Source organism: Delphinus delphis, chromosome 14, assembly GCF_949987515.2.
Source record: "Delphinus delphis chromosome 14, mDelDel1.2, whole genome shotgun sequence".
Taxonomy (NCBI): domain Eukaryota; kingdom Metazoa; phylum Chordata; class Mammalia; order Artiodactyla; family Delphinidae; genus Delphinus; species Delphinus delphis.
The window spans coordinates 43,575,842-43,589,912 of record NC_082696.1 but is presented as its reverse complement, the minus strand read 5'-3'; the positions used below and the strand labels follow the sequence as shown (position 1 = coordinate 43,589,912).

General features: G+C 40.5%; 1 protein-coding gene across 1 annotated transcript in view; it reads left to right on the top strand.

The window, feature by feature from the left end:
* Positions 1 to 14,071, top strand: part of NT5DC1 (5'-nucleotidase domain containing 1) — a 120,393-nt gene that overhangs the window by 99,030 nt on the left and 7,292 nt on the right. Inside the window, exons 9-10 of the mRNA XM_060030061.1 lie at positions 8,949 to 9,067; positions 10,160 to 10,312. Coding sequence (XP_059886044.1) covers positions 8,949 to 9,067; positions 10,160 to 10,312 — 272 coding nt within the window. The remainder of the gene's footprint in view (positions 1 to 8,948; positions 9,068 to 10,159; positions 10,313 to 14,071) is intronic.

The following is a 14,071-nucleotide window of genomic DNA, read 5'->3' as shown; positions in this document are numbered from 1 at the left end:
GCCTCATACACTGTGGAAATGGTTTTAATTTTTATGCCAAAAGCAACCTGAAGCTATTCAGTTGAGATGTACGAGTGACATAGAGACCTTTTTGGCTGCTGGGTGGGGAATGGATTGGATGTGGGGAAGGATAGAGAGAAAGAGGGAGACCAGGCAATTGAATGTCGCAAGTGAGACATTGCGGTGCTTTGGTCTGAGGCGGCAGTACTGGAAATGGAGAGAGGTAGACATATTTAAGATACACTGTGCAGATGGAAAACTCAAGACTTGGTGATGCTTTAGAAGCAGCAGATGAAAAGGGAGTTAATCAAAAATGACTTCAGGTTGCTGATTTTTCTTTTTTCTGAATTGAGCAAATGGATGAATGGTGGGACCATTTACAGCCATGAGGAAAAATACAGAGGAAAAGTTTGTGCAGGGTGGTTCTTAATATAACTATTAAGCACTCATTTTTCAACGTATTAATTTTGAAATGACTGTAAGTTATCTAACTGGAGCTCTCAATTAGGAAATTTATATAAATGAGCCTGGAATCCAAGAGAACAGGTGTAGGTTCAGGATATAAATTTGGGATTCATCAGCTCATAGAGGGGTATTTCAAGCCTTGGGCTTACATGAGATCACATAGAGGGAGAATACAGATAGGCAGAAGGCCCAGACCAAGCTCTGACACACTCTAACATTAAGGATAGAGAAGAAAGAGTGTGATGTAGGAGCAGACAGATTATAGTGGGGGAAATAGAGTACAACATTCATAAACCGGTGAGGAGAGGAGAGAGTGGTCACCTAGGGCAAATGCTACTGAAAGTCAATTGGAAAAGGAAAGAGAAATGTCCATTGTAGTGGACAAGACAGAGATCACTGGTGTCTTGAGCACTGATAGATATAGAACCAGACTGCAGTATCTTTTTTTTTTTTTTTTTTTTTTTTTTTGCGGTACGCGGGCCTCTCACTGTTGTGACCTCTCCCGTTGCGGAGCAACAGGCTCCGGACGCGCAGGGTCAGTGGCCATGGCTCACGGGCGCGGCCGCTCCGCGGCATGTGGGGTCTTCCCGGACCGGGGCACGAACCCGTGTCCCCTGCATCGGCAGGTGGACTCTCAACCACTGCGCCACCAGGGAAGCCCAGACTGCAGTATCTTGAAGAGTTCATTGGAGGTAGTGGAACCCATGAGTGTAAACAACTTTTTCTAGAATTTTAGCTATGAAAATAGTCAAACAATTGAGGTTTTAGGTGGAAGACAGTGTAGGATCAAGGGCATACAGATGGTCCCCGATTTACAGTGCTTCAACTTAGATTTTTTGAGTTCATGATGGTTCAAAAGCAATACACATTCAGTAGAAACTGTACTTCAAATTTAGAATTTTTTTTTTTTTTTTTTGCGGTACGCGGGCCTCTCACTGTTGTGGCCTCTCCCGTTGCGGAGCACAGGCTCCGGACGCGCAGGCTCAGCGGCCATGGCTTATGGGCCCAGCCGCTCGGCGGCATGCGGGATCTTCCCGGACTGGGGCACGAACCCGTGTCCCCTGTATCGGCAGGCGTACTCTCGACCACTGCACCACCAGGGAAGCCCTAAATTTAGAATTTTAATCTTTTCCCAGGCTAGCAATATGCCTTTTAATACTCTCTCTTGATGCTGGGAATGGGCAACAAGCCACAGCTCCAGTCAGCCAATACCTCAGATCATGAGGTTAAACAGCCAGTACACTTACAACCATGCTGTACCCATACAACCATTCTGTTTTAATTGAATACTGATTCAGTAAATTCCATGAAGTATGCAATACTTTGTTGTAAAACAGGCTTTGTGTTAGATGACTTTGCCCAGTTGTAGGCTAATGTAAGTGTTCTGAGCATGTTTAAGGTAGGCTAGGCTAATGTTCGGTAGGTTAGGTGTATTAAAGGCATTTTTGACTTAAGGTATTTTCAACTTATGCTGCTTTTGTCGGGTTGTAACTCCATTGTAAATCAAGGAAAACCTGTAGTTTATTGTTTTTAACTGAAGATACTCGAATATGCATTATGCTGATGAGAATGGTCTAGTACAGTTGATTTCAACTGTGGCAGTTTTGCTCCTCAGGGCAGCTTTGGCAACGTCTGGAGACATTTGGTTGTCACAACTTTGGAGGAGGGGGTACTACTGGCATCTAGTGGGTAGAGGCCAGAGATGCTGCTAACCAACCTACAGCACACAGGACAGCACCCCTACCGCCACCAACAAAGAATTATCTGGCCCCAAATCTCAGTAGTGCCAAGGTTAAGAAACCCTGGCCTAGTAGAAAGGCAGGGATCGATGGTGTTTTTTATATATTGGTTTAATGTCTTATATAAATCTTTGATGTTAAAAAAATAATCAGGGATTCAGTCACTTTGTTGTGTACCTGAAACTAATACAACGTTGTAAATCAACTATATTCCAATGTAAAATAAAAATTAAATTTAAAAAAAAGAAATAATCAAGGTGCCAAATAGGACTCTTTGTATTAAACCAGGAAAAAAATTTCAATGTTTTTCCCTTCTTCACAAACTTATATTTAAATACATTAACTAAGTACTCAATAGATGTTTATTTTTACTTTTATCTTCAAGGTTTTCATATTTTGTTCCAAGAAAATCCTTGTCTGTTCTGTACCTACAGTAGTACTTATGCCGTTTCACCAAGGTTTTTATTAAAATCTTACTCAGACACACAAACACCAGTAACAGAAAACAATGCACATTAAAAATATACCAAATTTTTTAACATATTGGAGACCACAAACGCATCAACTTATGCTGACAAATTACTGTACTTTGTGCAGTATTTCTATTTAATTGAAGAGTATTCAGAGATACAAGGGTAAGCTTTTAAAAACTATAGCCATGTAGAGGTACCTATCTTATAACCTCTGTGCAGTATTTTCTTTTGGTTTTATACTATCAATTTGGATTTGAGGACTGACATAATAATAGTTATCCAAACTATATTTTCAGATATTATATTCATTAAAAGACTTGATAGTCATCTTGGCTGAATTTAAAGTATGAAAATGTTATAAGTCTTAACTTTAAGAGTTGAAAAGTCTGGATGGATGATATAGGACCCAAAGTCCTATCACCATTGTCTATAATGATTAGAATAAAATGCCTATGGACCTCAGAATGTATGGGATTTCATGCCTTTATATAGATATAGAGCTTGTCTCCGTTTTTTCACATCCAGAAGGGATTAGACTAGAAGCTCTCTAAGGTACTTTCCATCTTTAGTTTTCTGGTCCTCTGATTTAACATATTTTGGTGTAAGACACAGTGAATCCTGCAGTTTCTGGAGCTGATACAAAATAGTTTATTCACATTTAGAGGGCAAAAGGATTGCCAGAACTATTATTAATAAGAAGTTCATACTGCTCATATTAAAGAATCTCTAATACATTGTGTTCTGTTACAGTGTTTACTTTGCTGCTGATTCTGATTCTTCTACCTCTAACTGCTCTATCTCTGTTTCCACTGCTGGTTTCCCTTCACCTTTCTTGTTAAATGTCGCTACTCTCTAGCGTTCTGCATTGACCCTCCTTTCTTCTCCTGCTGTTGTCAGCTTTCTACCACCCTCTGGTTTTAACTGTCACCTGTTCGCTAATGACTCCTAATTCCTTAATTCTTGGTTTCACTTTTCCCTGACTTACAGAGGCCTGTTTCTATCTGTCTTCTAAGCTTTCCATGCCCCAGAGCCCTGGCATCACATGAAAATTGACTTACCTATAACAACTCATTCATTTCCCATATTCCATAACTCTGTTATAACTTTTCGAACCACAGATCTTGCCTAAGTTAGGGAAATCTGTCATCTTCAGCTCCTCTCTCCCCTTAACAACTAACCTATCCTCCAGTTTTCTCAAGTTTGTCACCTGCCACTCCCTTATCATCCCTTGTATGAATTGGCACAGTATTACATCAGGTCCTGGTTATTACAGTACTTAACTGATCTCTCAGCCTTGTAACCCACCAAACATCCCACATACGGCAGTTAATGTTACTGTACAAGTCATGTCAGTTGGCCCTTACGTGACAGTCCAGTGTCTTCGTAAATCAGATCATTGCTCCGAATGATTAAAGTTAGAAGTAAAATTAAGGCAAAGAAGCTTGTTGGGATGGAAGGCACGGTGAGCCAATCCCAGAGACCCCAGCGCTGCAGCATCCTCTGCGCAGTTGTACAGGACTGATGGCAGCCGTTGTCATGGAGGCGCCGAAAGGGAGGGTGGGGACTCAGCAGGTGGGGGGCTGAGCTCCATTCAGCTTGATCCCTACAGGGGCTTAAGGACTGTTTGGGGGCGGGGAACCTCTTCTAGGCAAAATCTGTTATCTCACGACTCAGCTCCTCAGCAGAGCTAAGGCTTGGTGCGGGGAGGGAGTCCGTCCACCTTGCAAGATTGTAAATTCAGTGGGGAGAGGGACCACGCCAGTCTCCTGCTACCAACTACCCCTCCCCCGCGCCGCCCAATTTGGGAATCATGACCCAACTTGCTGTCTTTGGTGTCTTGGCCTCAGCTTTCACCTATCCACTGACTCCCAGATGTTGCCCCAGCTGTCTTTGCCAGAACCTCACACCATATTTTGTCTTGTATACCAGACACCTCCACCCAGTGTTCTGAAATCAAACTTGATTCTCCTTCCACCTTGAAAGCAATCAACAACCAAATATGCTGGTCACCTTGTATTCCTTACCTTCATTACTTGACCAGCCGCTGAATAAACCCAGCTGGAAACCTTCATCATCTTCACCCTTTCACATCCAGGAGGCTGTGCATCAAGTCCTGGGGGGGTTTGTTTGTTTCTTGTTTTGTCTTGTATTTTTCATAAAGTCCTGTTTAATCTACCTCAGAAATATCTCATCTCTGCCGTCCCCTCCCTTCCCGTTAAGCTTTGATCATTCTTCCCCATTCTACCTCGTCCCTCTGCCTCCCTTTATACCTCTATTTCTATCTCTTGCCCACTGCCCTCAAATACTTTTCATTGGCATAGATTTCTATTTGTCACTTGCTTTTAATTTCAATATATTTTGTATTGCTCACTTATTACTGTTAGACTTACAATATATTTAATATATTTATCACACACACAATCTCATTGGCTCCCCACTCCATATAGCACCCTAAGGCTAAATCTGGTTGCTAGGTTACCTTTTCATCTTCATTCTCACTGCTCCCCACAGGTGCCCATTACTGTCTCCTTGGTGAAATGAATGCCTTTTATTGTTCTATCAGGTTTTTGTTTTGTTTTATTTTCCTGCTGTTCTTTCTACATCAGTGTTTCTCAGACTTCACACTCAAATCACCTAGGGATCTTGTTAAAATGGAGATTCTGATCCAGTAGGGCTGGGCAAAAGGCTTCAATTTGCATTTCTAAACAGATTTTCTGTTGAAGCAGATGCTACTGGTCAGATCACCAAGACGTACTTTAGTAAGACCAAGAGGATGTCTTAGTGAGTACATTTAATTGAAGGTTGTTATTCTGAAAAGAAATAAACTTCCTATCATTTTAGGTGTGGAAATGAGCTAGTTAGTTAAGTATATTTAACTAAACGACCAAAGCCAAAGTAGATAAAGGGTAAGAGTAGGAGTTTCATTTTCTGTTTATGAAATTTGCTCCAGCTCACTGGTAAAGTATTTATTTCCTTTAATAGTATAATTTCCATCTTATAGTCCCCAACACAGGCAGGCATTTTAGGAGGTATTTTACTTGAAAAGTATCTTACTGCCCATTCCAAAAACAGTGGAGAAAGTGTGTATGAAAATCCATAATTGGTGAGAAATTTTTCTAGCTCAAAATTGAAGAAGAGATGTATAAAGCAAATATGAACTGTTTAGTGAAGTTCATATTAGAAGGAGTCCTAGAAACCAAAACAATTATAAATATATTTTAATCATAAATCACTGTTAAGTAAACCCCTAGCAAGTCAGAGGTCGCTCCTAGAAAATAAACATTCTGAGCTCAAGAACTCAGACCATCTAGTTCACTGCCATATCCCTCTATGTAAATTGGTTTGTGAAAGATTGTTGAAATAAAGAGTGAAAGAAGAAAAGAAAGAAATCCTGGTGGGATTTTGTTTGATCCCACCAGGCGAATTCTGTCATGTTTGTAACTTTTTCCTTGTAACAACATTTCACATGTCTATCAAAAAAAGACTATTAAATAAATCATGGAATTTAAAAAAACAGGCAGATCACAACATATTATCAATAAAATAAGGTTTTAAAATATCAAGTTACAGAACAGTGTGCCGAATATGCTGATATTTGCATTTAAAAGGGAGGAGGGGTCACGGGTGTTGTATTAGTTTGCTAGGGCTACTGTAACAAAATACCGCAGACTGAGTGGCTGAAACAAAGGAAATTTCTTTTTTCACAGTTCTGGAGGCTAGAAGTCTGAGGTCAAGGTGTCAAAAAGATTGGTTTCTTCCGAGGCCTTTCTTCTTGGCGTATAGATGGCCATCTTCTCCCTGTAGCATCACATGGTCTTTCTTCTGTGTCCTAATTGCCTAATTATGTGTCCTAATTTCCTCTTTTTATGAGGACGCCAATAGTATTGGATTAGGGCCCACCCCATGGCCTCATTTTAGCTCAGTCACCTCTTTAAAGGCCCTGTCTCCAAGTACAGTCACATTCTGGGGAACAGGGTTAGTGCTTCAGCATATGAATTTGAGGGGACCACAGTTCAGCTCATAATAGATATATACATGTGCCCAAACTAATCAAATTGTATGCTTTATGCGCAGTTTATTGTATGTCAGTTATACCTCAATAAATGTATTTCAAAAGTAGAGAAAAAGAATATATATTTATATATGCTTTTGTATGCATAAAAGAATGATTACCTTTTGCAGAAGAGGTGAGCACATAGCAGGTAGAGTTCAAAATTGAGTCTTTTAAAAATACTTAAATGTATTACTGATTCAAAAACATCACACAAATACATACTTTTAAAACATTGGTAAGGTAGTAACACCAAAGGCTCTGGGAGTTGGGAGAAGCTGCTGGGAGCCGCCGCAGGAGCCAGTTCTGACGTCACACCAGTCAGGCCCAGGCACATGAGTTCTCTGGCTCTCTGTCTTATCTGAGTCGTGGAGCTTGCTTTCTTCAAGGCTGTCAGCCACAGCCTTGACTGTCATTTCCCCATATTAATTTTGTAACTATTATGCTGACTAAAAACGTACTGTTTTGTTTTTTTGTTTTTACTTGTCTATATGGTCTTACAGTTAAAAAATGAGATTTACTTTGTTATTGTAAAACACAGCTGTATCCAGCAGCAAATTATAGTTTTCAAAAGAGTTTTAGTTTGATTTACTATTTGCTTTCATTGATTGTTGTCTTACTCCTTGTCTTCTACCCCTAATTTGAAGTCCTTTGAGGGGTGATTGTAGCAGTTTGGTAACTTTGGGCAAATTCCTTAGCTTCTCCAGATATCAGTTTCTGCGCCTGTGAATTGAAGGGATAGCAGCTAAGACTTCTTCAACCCTACGTGGCCCACACTCTTCCGTGTGCTCCATCTGTATTAATTCACTTATACACTCTATGAGGGAAGTACTGTTATTATCCCCATTTTAAAACTGAGGAAACAAATCACAGTCACTCTCTTATCCCCTTTGTCCTCCTCTGTTTTTTATCTATTGTATTTATTATCTTCTAATATACTTTTAAAGTAAACTTTTTCAAATCAGTGTCATCATTGTACTGCTTGCAGGGCACATTTATTTATATTATGTGAAAATGAAAGTTCATATAACTGTTTCCCAGAGATGAAAAGAAGTGTGAAAATGTTTGGGTTTATAAAGATTGTGCTTGAAGCTTCCTTGAGTTTGTTCCCTTGGACTGTGTCGCTTCCACTTCGGCTCTGATGCTTTCACAGCCCACAGTGGCTCCCTGCTGCTGGAATTAATAGTTTTCTGAGTCCCACAGCTTCCCAGTTATGGAGGTTCTCCCGGAGCCCTGGAAGCTGCCCTGCATGAATCAGTACCCTGCACAGCAGCTTCCAGTGTGGGAGCTGGAAACGGGGAGGGGGAGGGAGGGGTTTGTGTAAAGTGAGTATTTTGTTTTGGTCTTTGTATAAAGAAGGGTTTCTTCCTCTTTGTTAATTACTGAGTCCCAATATGTAAGAAATTATGATTCTGTAGATTTGTTTTTAATAAGCAATGGAAAGATGCCCTTCCCACTGTTCCTGTACCGTGGGCCTCTACATATCAAATGTACATTTGCTTTCAAAAATATTTGCATAAATTACTCATTTCCCAGTTGCCATCAAACCCACATTATTTACATGGTAAGACATTCTGTGCTAAGTACAGACAGACAGACAGACAGACGTGAGAAATAATTGGTTTTCACTGTGTTTCTCCAGGAATATGCTGAGTCTGATATGCATTAGACTCTTAATGTTAAGCTAATACGTGGTTGGTTTTTTAACTACTCTTTAGAGAATAGTAGGGTTTTCATTTGATTGTGTAGAAGAATTAAAACATGGCTGCTGAAATGTCAACCAAATAGACATAAATATCTCTTGACCTTAAGCTGGCAGTTGCTGTGATATGGCTTTAATTATCTGTAAATGTGGTTTTAGAATTCCTTGTTCTGGAGGAGTTCACTCATATCATTGTGATATGTTGGACTCATTTTTTATCACCAACAATGGGGGAGACTCTGCCTTTGTGAGGGAAGAGGGTGTGTAGGATATCTCTGTACCTTCCTCTCAACTTTGCTGTGAATGTAAAACCGCTCTTAAAAAAAAAATCTTTGAAAAGTATATATATTTACGTCCATGAAGTGCTCATGATATATATAGGTGATCACTGAATGCTAGCTCCCATCCCCACATGGTTCCTTCTTGTACGTGTCCTACAGCCATGCCAGAGTGTGGTCTGTCCAGCTGGGTGCTATCACTTGATTAAAAAGTATGTGATTGTCCAACTGTGCTTTCAGAGAATGACGAGGAACAAGAGGCCCTGCCATCTCTGGATAAACCTGGCTGGTACTCCCAAGGGAATGCGGTCCATCTTTATGAACTTCTGAAGAAAATGACTGGCAAACCTGAACCCAAGGTATTTTCTGACTGAGCCCAGTTTACAAGGGCTTGGAGATATAAGCCCTTGTAAACTGAAACCATAACTCTAAATGCCTTCAGCGTAGTTATCTGTGAGGCAATCATCTGCCTCTGCCTGTCTGCCAACCTCCTTGCCTACCTCTTCTGCTTAAATAAGCCTTTCCTTTGTTGATGTACATTGAGTCTTTCTCTGTAACAGAGAAAAACAGATATTCCAAGTAGGAGGCCACAGACCTGAGAGATACAATGGAATAGTGTGTGGGTTACTGAGGAATGTTATCCTGATAACTGTCCATCAGGAACATTTTTATGTGTAAAACAAGCAGTAACTGATTATACTATAGACTGAAGACACGTTAGCTTTTAACATCCTGGCCACATTGTTGATGTTGGACGTTGGTATATTTTTAACAGCAGGATGCTTCTAGAAAACGTTTGCCAGGAGCCCCATGAGAAGGAGGGTCAGTGGGTCACTGAGCCCTACTCCCCTGGCTCGTACACTGTCACAGCCCCCTGGGGACTCCTGCCTTGGAGGTTCTAGTTCATGTTCCCTTAACCTTGTTTCCTCATCTGTAAATTAAGAGACATGGACTAGATCAATGAGGCTTTGCCTCAGAATGCCTGGGAAGGGTCCCAGAGTCCACTTGCCCAAGCCCACCCACTCTCAGAGATTCTGTTTCAGCAGGTCTGGGTGGCGCCCAGAAACTGGTAAATTGGTTGTGTTGTCCATTCTTGCTAATCTAACCCTCTGTAACAGGTTGTCTCCAATATCTCACCAGCTCTTCAATTCCAGGGGCAGGTTTAACTGTAACCATATGGGCTCTTTCATTTTTATTTCAGAAAATTGAATTCACTTATCTTCTGCCTTTCTTCTACCTGCAGATGAATTGTGTAACTTCTTAAACCTGACCCCTTGTGAATCAAATAGGACAGGTCACCTGTGAAGTTATTCAAGGAAATTTAAGACGTCTCTGCAACTTTTACATCACTTAACTCTGATACCTGTTGAGGGATTTTCTTCTGCCTTCTATAAAATGAACACTACTCTTTCACAGTTCTCATGTCTCAAACAGAATTTGCTCTCTTACAGGTTGTTTACTTTGGTGACAGCATGCATTCAGATATTTTCCCAGCCTGTCATTATAGTAATTGGGAGACAGTCCTCATCCTGGAAGAGCTCAGAGGGGACAGAGACGGGAAGCCTGAGGACTCAGAGCCTCTAGAGAAGAAAGGAAAATATGAGGTAAGGGTCTCCTTTGGTTCTTTCCTTGAAAGAAAAGCCTTGTGTTTCACGTGTCTTAGAAAGTGCTTGTTTGTGCCAAGAGAGATGAAATCTGTTGGCACTTACTGTGATCTTCATGCCATCTCAGCTCTACAGTTGATCTTGTGGATAGTTCTTAAATGATGCCAAGATAAATGCTGTTGACCATTAACGTAATGGTCTGTAATGTCTGTCTTCCGAGTTCTCCACTTTCATCCAGTGCTGTGGCACCGTGGCCGTGTTTTGGCTGATGATGAGGCGGCCAGATCCTGACTCACTGCGGTTATACTCTACCTCTTTTGCTTGGCCATGAAAGCCCTCGTGCTCTCACTTCATGGTCTAACTTAACAAAATTGGTAGCTCCCTTAAGCTTACTCCTGAGCCACCCAAAATGAACTTAGGTAAAGACTTGAGGGAAAGAAAAGTAAAATATGTCATAAATCTAGAAAGGGAAAATAGTGTATAAAAGCAAAAATAAGCAGAAAAGAAGAAAGGTCAGAAAATAAAATGCATTTTCCTAAAGTCATTCCAGTGGAACAATCTAAAAAGAATGGAAAACACAAGTCAAAAAACAAATATCCAATCAAAAAATAACAATCAAAAGAAACTATCAAGCCATGGAAAAACATGGAGTAACCTTAAGTGCATATTACTAAGTGAAAGAAGCCAGTTCCGAAAAGGCTGCATACTGCATACAACTATATGACATTCTGGAAAAGACCAGTGGGTGCTCAGGGGGGAAGGAGGTGCTCTATTTATCTGGAAACCTAAAACTTCTAAGAAATAAAGTCTATTTATTATTTTTTTTAAAAAAAGAGGGCTTCCCTGGTGGCACAGTGGTTGAGAGTCCACCTGCCGATGAAGGGGACACGGGTTCGTGCCCCAGTCCAGGAAGATCCCACATGCCACAGAGCAGCTGGGCCCGTGAGCCATGGCCGCTGAGCCTGCGCGTCCGGAGCCCGTGGTCCGCAACGGGAGAGGCCACAACAGTGAGAGGCCCGCGTACCACAAGAAAAAAAAAAGATAGCTATAAGTAGATGCAACTGAATATTAGAATAAAGGGGTCAGGTTTCTACAAGGTTTCCACTGAGTAGCATTTGGTCTTCAGTGTGACATTGGAAGTTCTGTGGACTGAGTTAAAAAGAGCTTTAAAATAACCTTCCAGGAGGCTGGCCTTCTAATCCGAGGGATTTGGGAGGAGGTTTCCCCTAAAGAGAAATAAGGAGATTTGGTTTCTTCAAAATGATTTGAGAATGCACAGACAGTAATAAGGAAATGAAGCATCAGTGGGAATGTTTCCTTTAGCATTCCATAGACGGTAGCTCCATCCTTCTCCCACAGACCCCTTTTCTTGTTAATTAGTTATAAACACATCATGAACAAAGAGTTAATAATTGGCTCTTCCACAGGAAACAGTGAGTCAACAGCGTGAAGATTTTATTTCCCAAGATAGAATTGAAATAATGTTCCTTTATCATCACACTCCACCTCCCCACCCCAGCCCTGCTCCATTGAACATATATGTCCTTAATAAATCAACCCACTGTGACTGAAGAGACAGGATTTGGTAGCTCTCTGTTGGGTGTACACACACATACACATATTTCAGAACAGTACTCAAAACTTTCATCACAACTATCAGACATAAGTAAGAGCTTATTGGATTAGCAGAGATATCTTAATAAGGCCACTCATTAAATGACCAGTCTGACACCATTGTCTTGTTCAACATATACTAAGTTTTTAATTTGTGCAAGCCTCCCTACTATGAATATCAGGGACTTATAGAATCATACACAGATCCTTTTAACAGAACATATTAGTCTGTGGATAAAAGGGGTCAGGGAGCTTGAGTATACAAATAAAGCGTAACTGCCTCCAGAGGGTACAAATTATAAAAGAATTACAAACAAGACAGGATGGATACTTCATTGAGGAGAATTAGGGAAAAATTTATAAAAAATGTAGAATGTGAGGTAAACATTGAAGGACAGGTACATTTTCAACTGATGGAAATAACATTCTTGGTTCAGGAAGTAACATGAATAAGTGTACAGAGATTGTAATGTACAGGCTGCAGTACAGTCTTGACCGTAAAATAGCAGATGTGTAGGTTTGTCAGCCAAAGGCATCACTAGCAGTGTTTGGATGTGCAGGCAACAGGGGCGAAGCTTTCGTTTAGCAGCGTGTGAAGGATGGGCTCAGCACATGGGAAGGGATGCTGTGGCGGGCTGTCCCAGCAGCCCAGCTAGAGGTGATACAAACATGAACAGTGGGCACTAGTGAGAAGGAGATGGAGAGAGTACATGGCAGATGTTCTGGAGGCACAACTAGCTGGGTGCTGGTGGTAGGAGCTGAGACGGACAACATCGATGGTTTTTAAGCGCAGCCAACTGGAATTGATGGGTTTTATTCATATAAATATGGAAGTCATGAGAAAGACCTGGTTTTTTGAGGAGAGACGTTTTTGTGAGGAGAGAGATGTGATTGGTTTAATGTTGAATCCCATTTCTTTGAAACAGCTGGAGGATGAGATCAAACTGGTTTGGGAGATAGGTTAGGATAAGCGAGGAAAATTGAGAGATGTCTAAGGGAGAGAGACAAGAGAGAAAGAGAAGAAGAGAAGATAGAAACTTGGTGAGAACACTTACCATTAAGGGATGAAATCTATAAGATAAAGGCTCAATGAAAATAGGAGTGCTCCTTGTTGATATATTCAAGAAATGGCATGATTCGTTCGATTAGTGATATATATATTTTATATTTGAGAAAATGAGTCATTAAAACTTTAGCATCAGAATAAACAAAGATTAGCATCTGTCCATTTTGGCTGCTGTAACAAAATACCATAGACTGGCTGGCTTATAAACAACAAACATGTATTTCTCAGAGTTCTAGAGACTGGGAAGTCCAAGATCATGGTGCCAGCTGATTCATTGTCTGGTGAAGACCCACTTCCTCATAGACCACCATCTTCTCCCTGTACCCTCACATGGCAGAAGGGAGAAGGTAGCTTTCTGGGATCTCTTTTATAAGGACACTAATCATGAGGGCTTCATGAGGGCTCCACCCTCATGACCTAAGCACCTTTTCAAGGCCTCACCTCATAATTCCATCATCTTGGGGGTTAGGATTTCAACATAATGAATTTTGGAAGGACACAGACATTTAGACAATAACAGCATCCATAATACATTGAACCAGAAAGGGTAAACAGGTCTGTTTTCCTCTTTTCAAAGGAATAATGTGCAGCCCAGATTACCACTCAGTGTTGGCAGAACCATTATCTACATATAGCCTGTGTGATGTGAGTCATTTCTTCTCACTCATTATTTTAGAAAAGACAATGAAGTAAATAAAGAAAAACGACACTAAACTTCTCTTTACACCTTGAGAAATTATATCTAAATACACCTTAAATGTACACACAGAAGCATAGATATTTATATTCCATACTGCTCTTAAATATCTTTGGTGAAATCCAGATAGATTCTTGCTAAGTGATCTCTAAACACCATCACCTGAAAAACACATACTTTCATCTTGCTTCACAAAGTGAGTTCCAGCGCAAAGAATCATGAATCTAAAGGCATATTTGGGACTCTTTGCTGCTCCAAAATGAACTTTTCATCAGAAAAGGATGACAGATTTTATAATCCAAATTCTATGGACGTGATAGGGTTTTTTTTTCAATTCTTAGTTTTATACTATACCCATAAAACACTGAGAAGTATTTTTTGA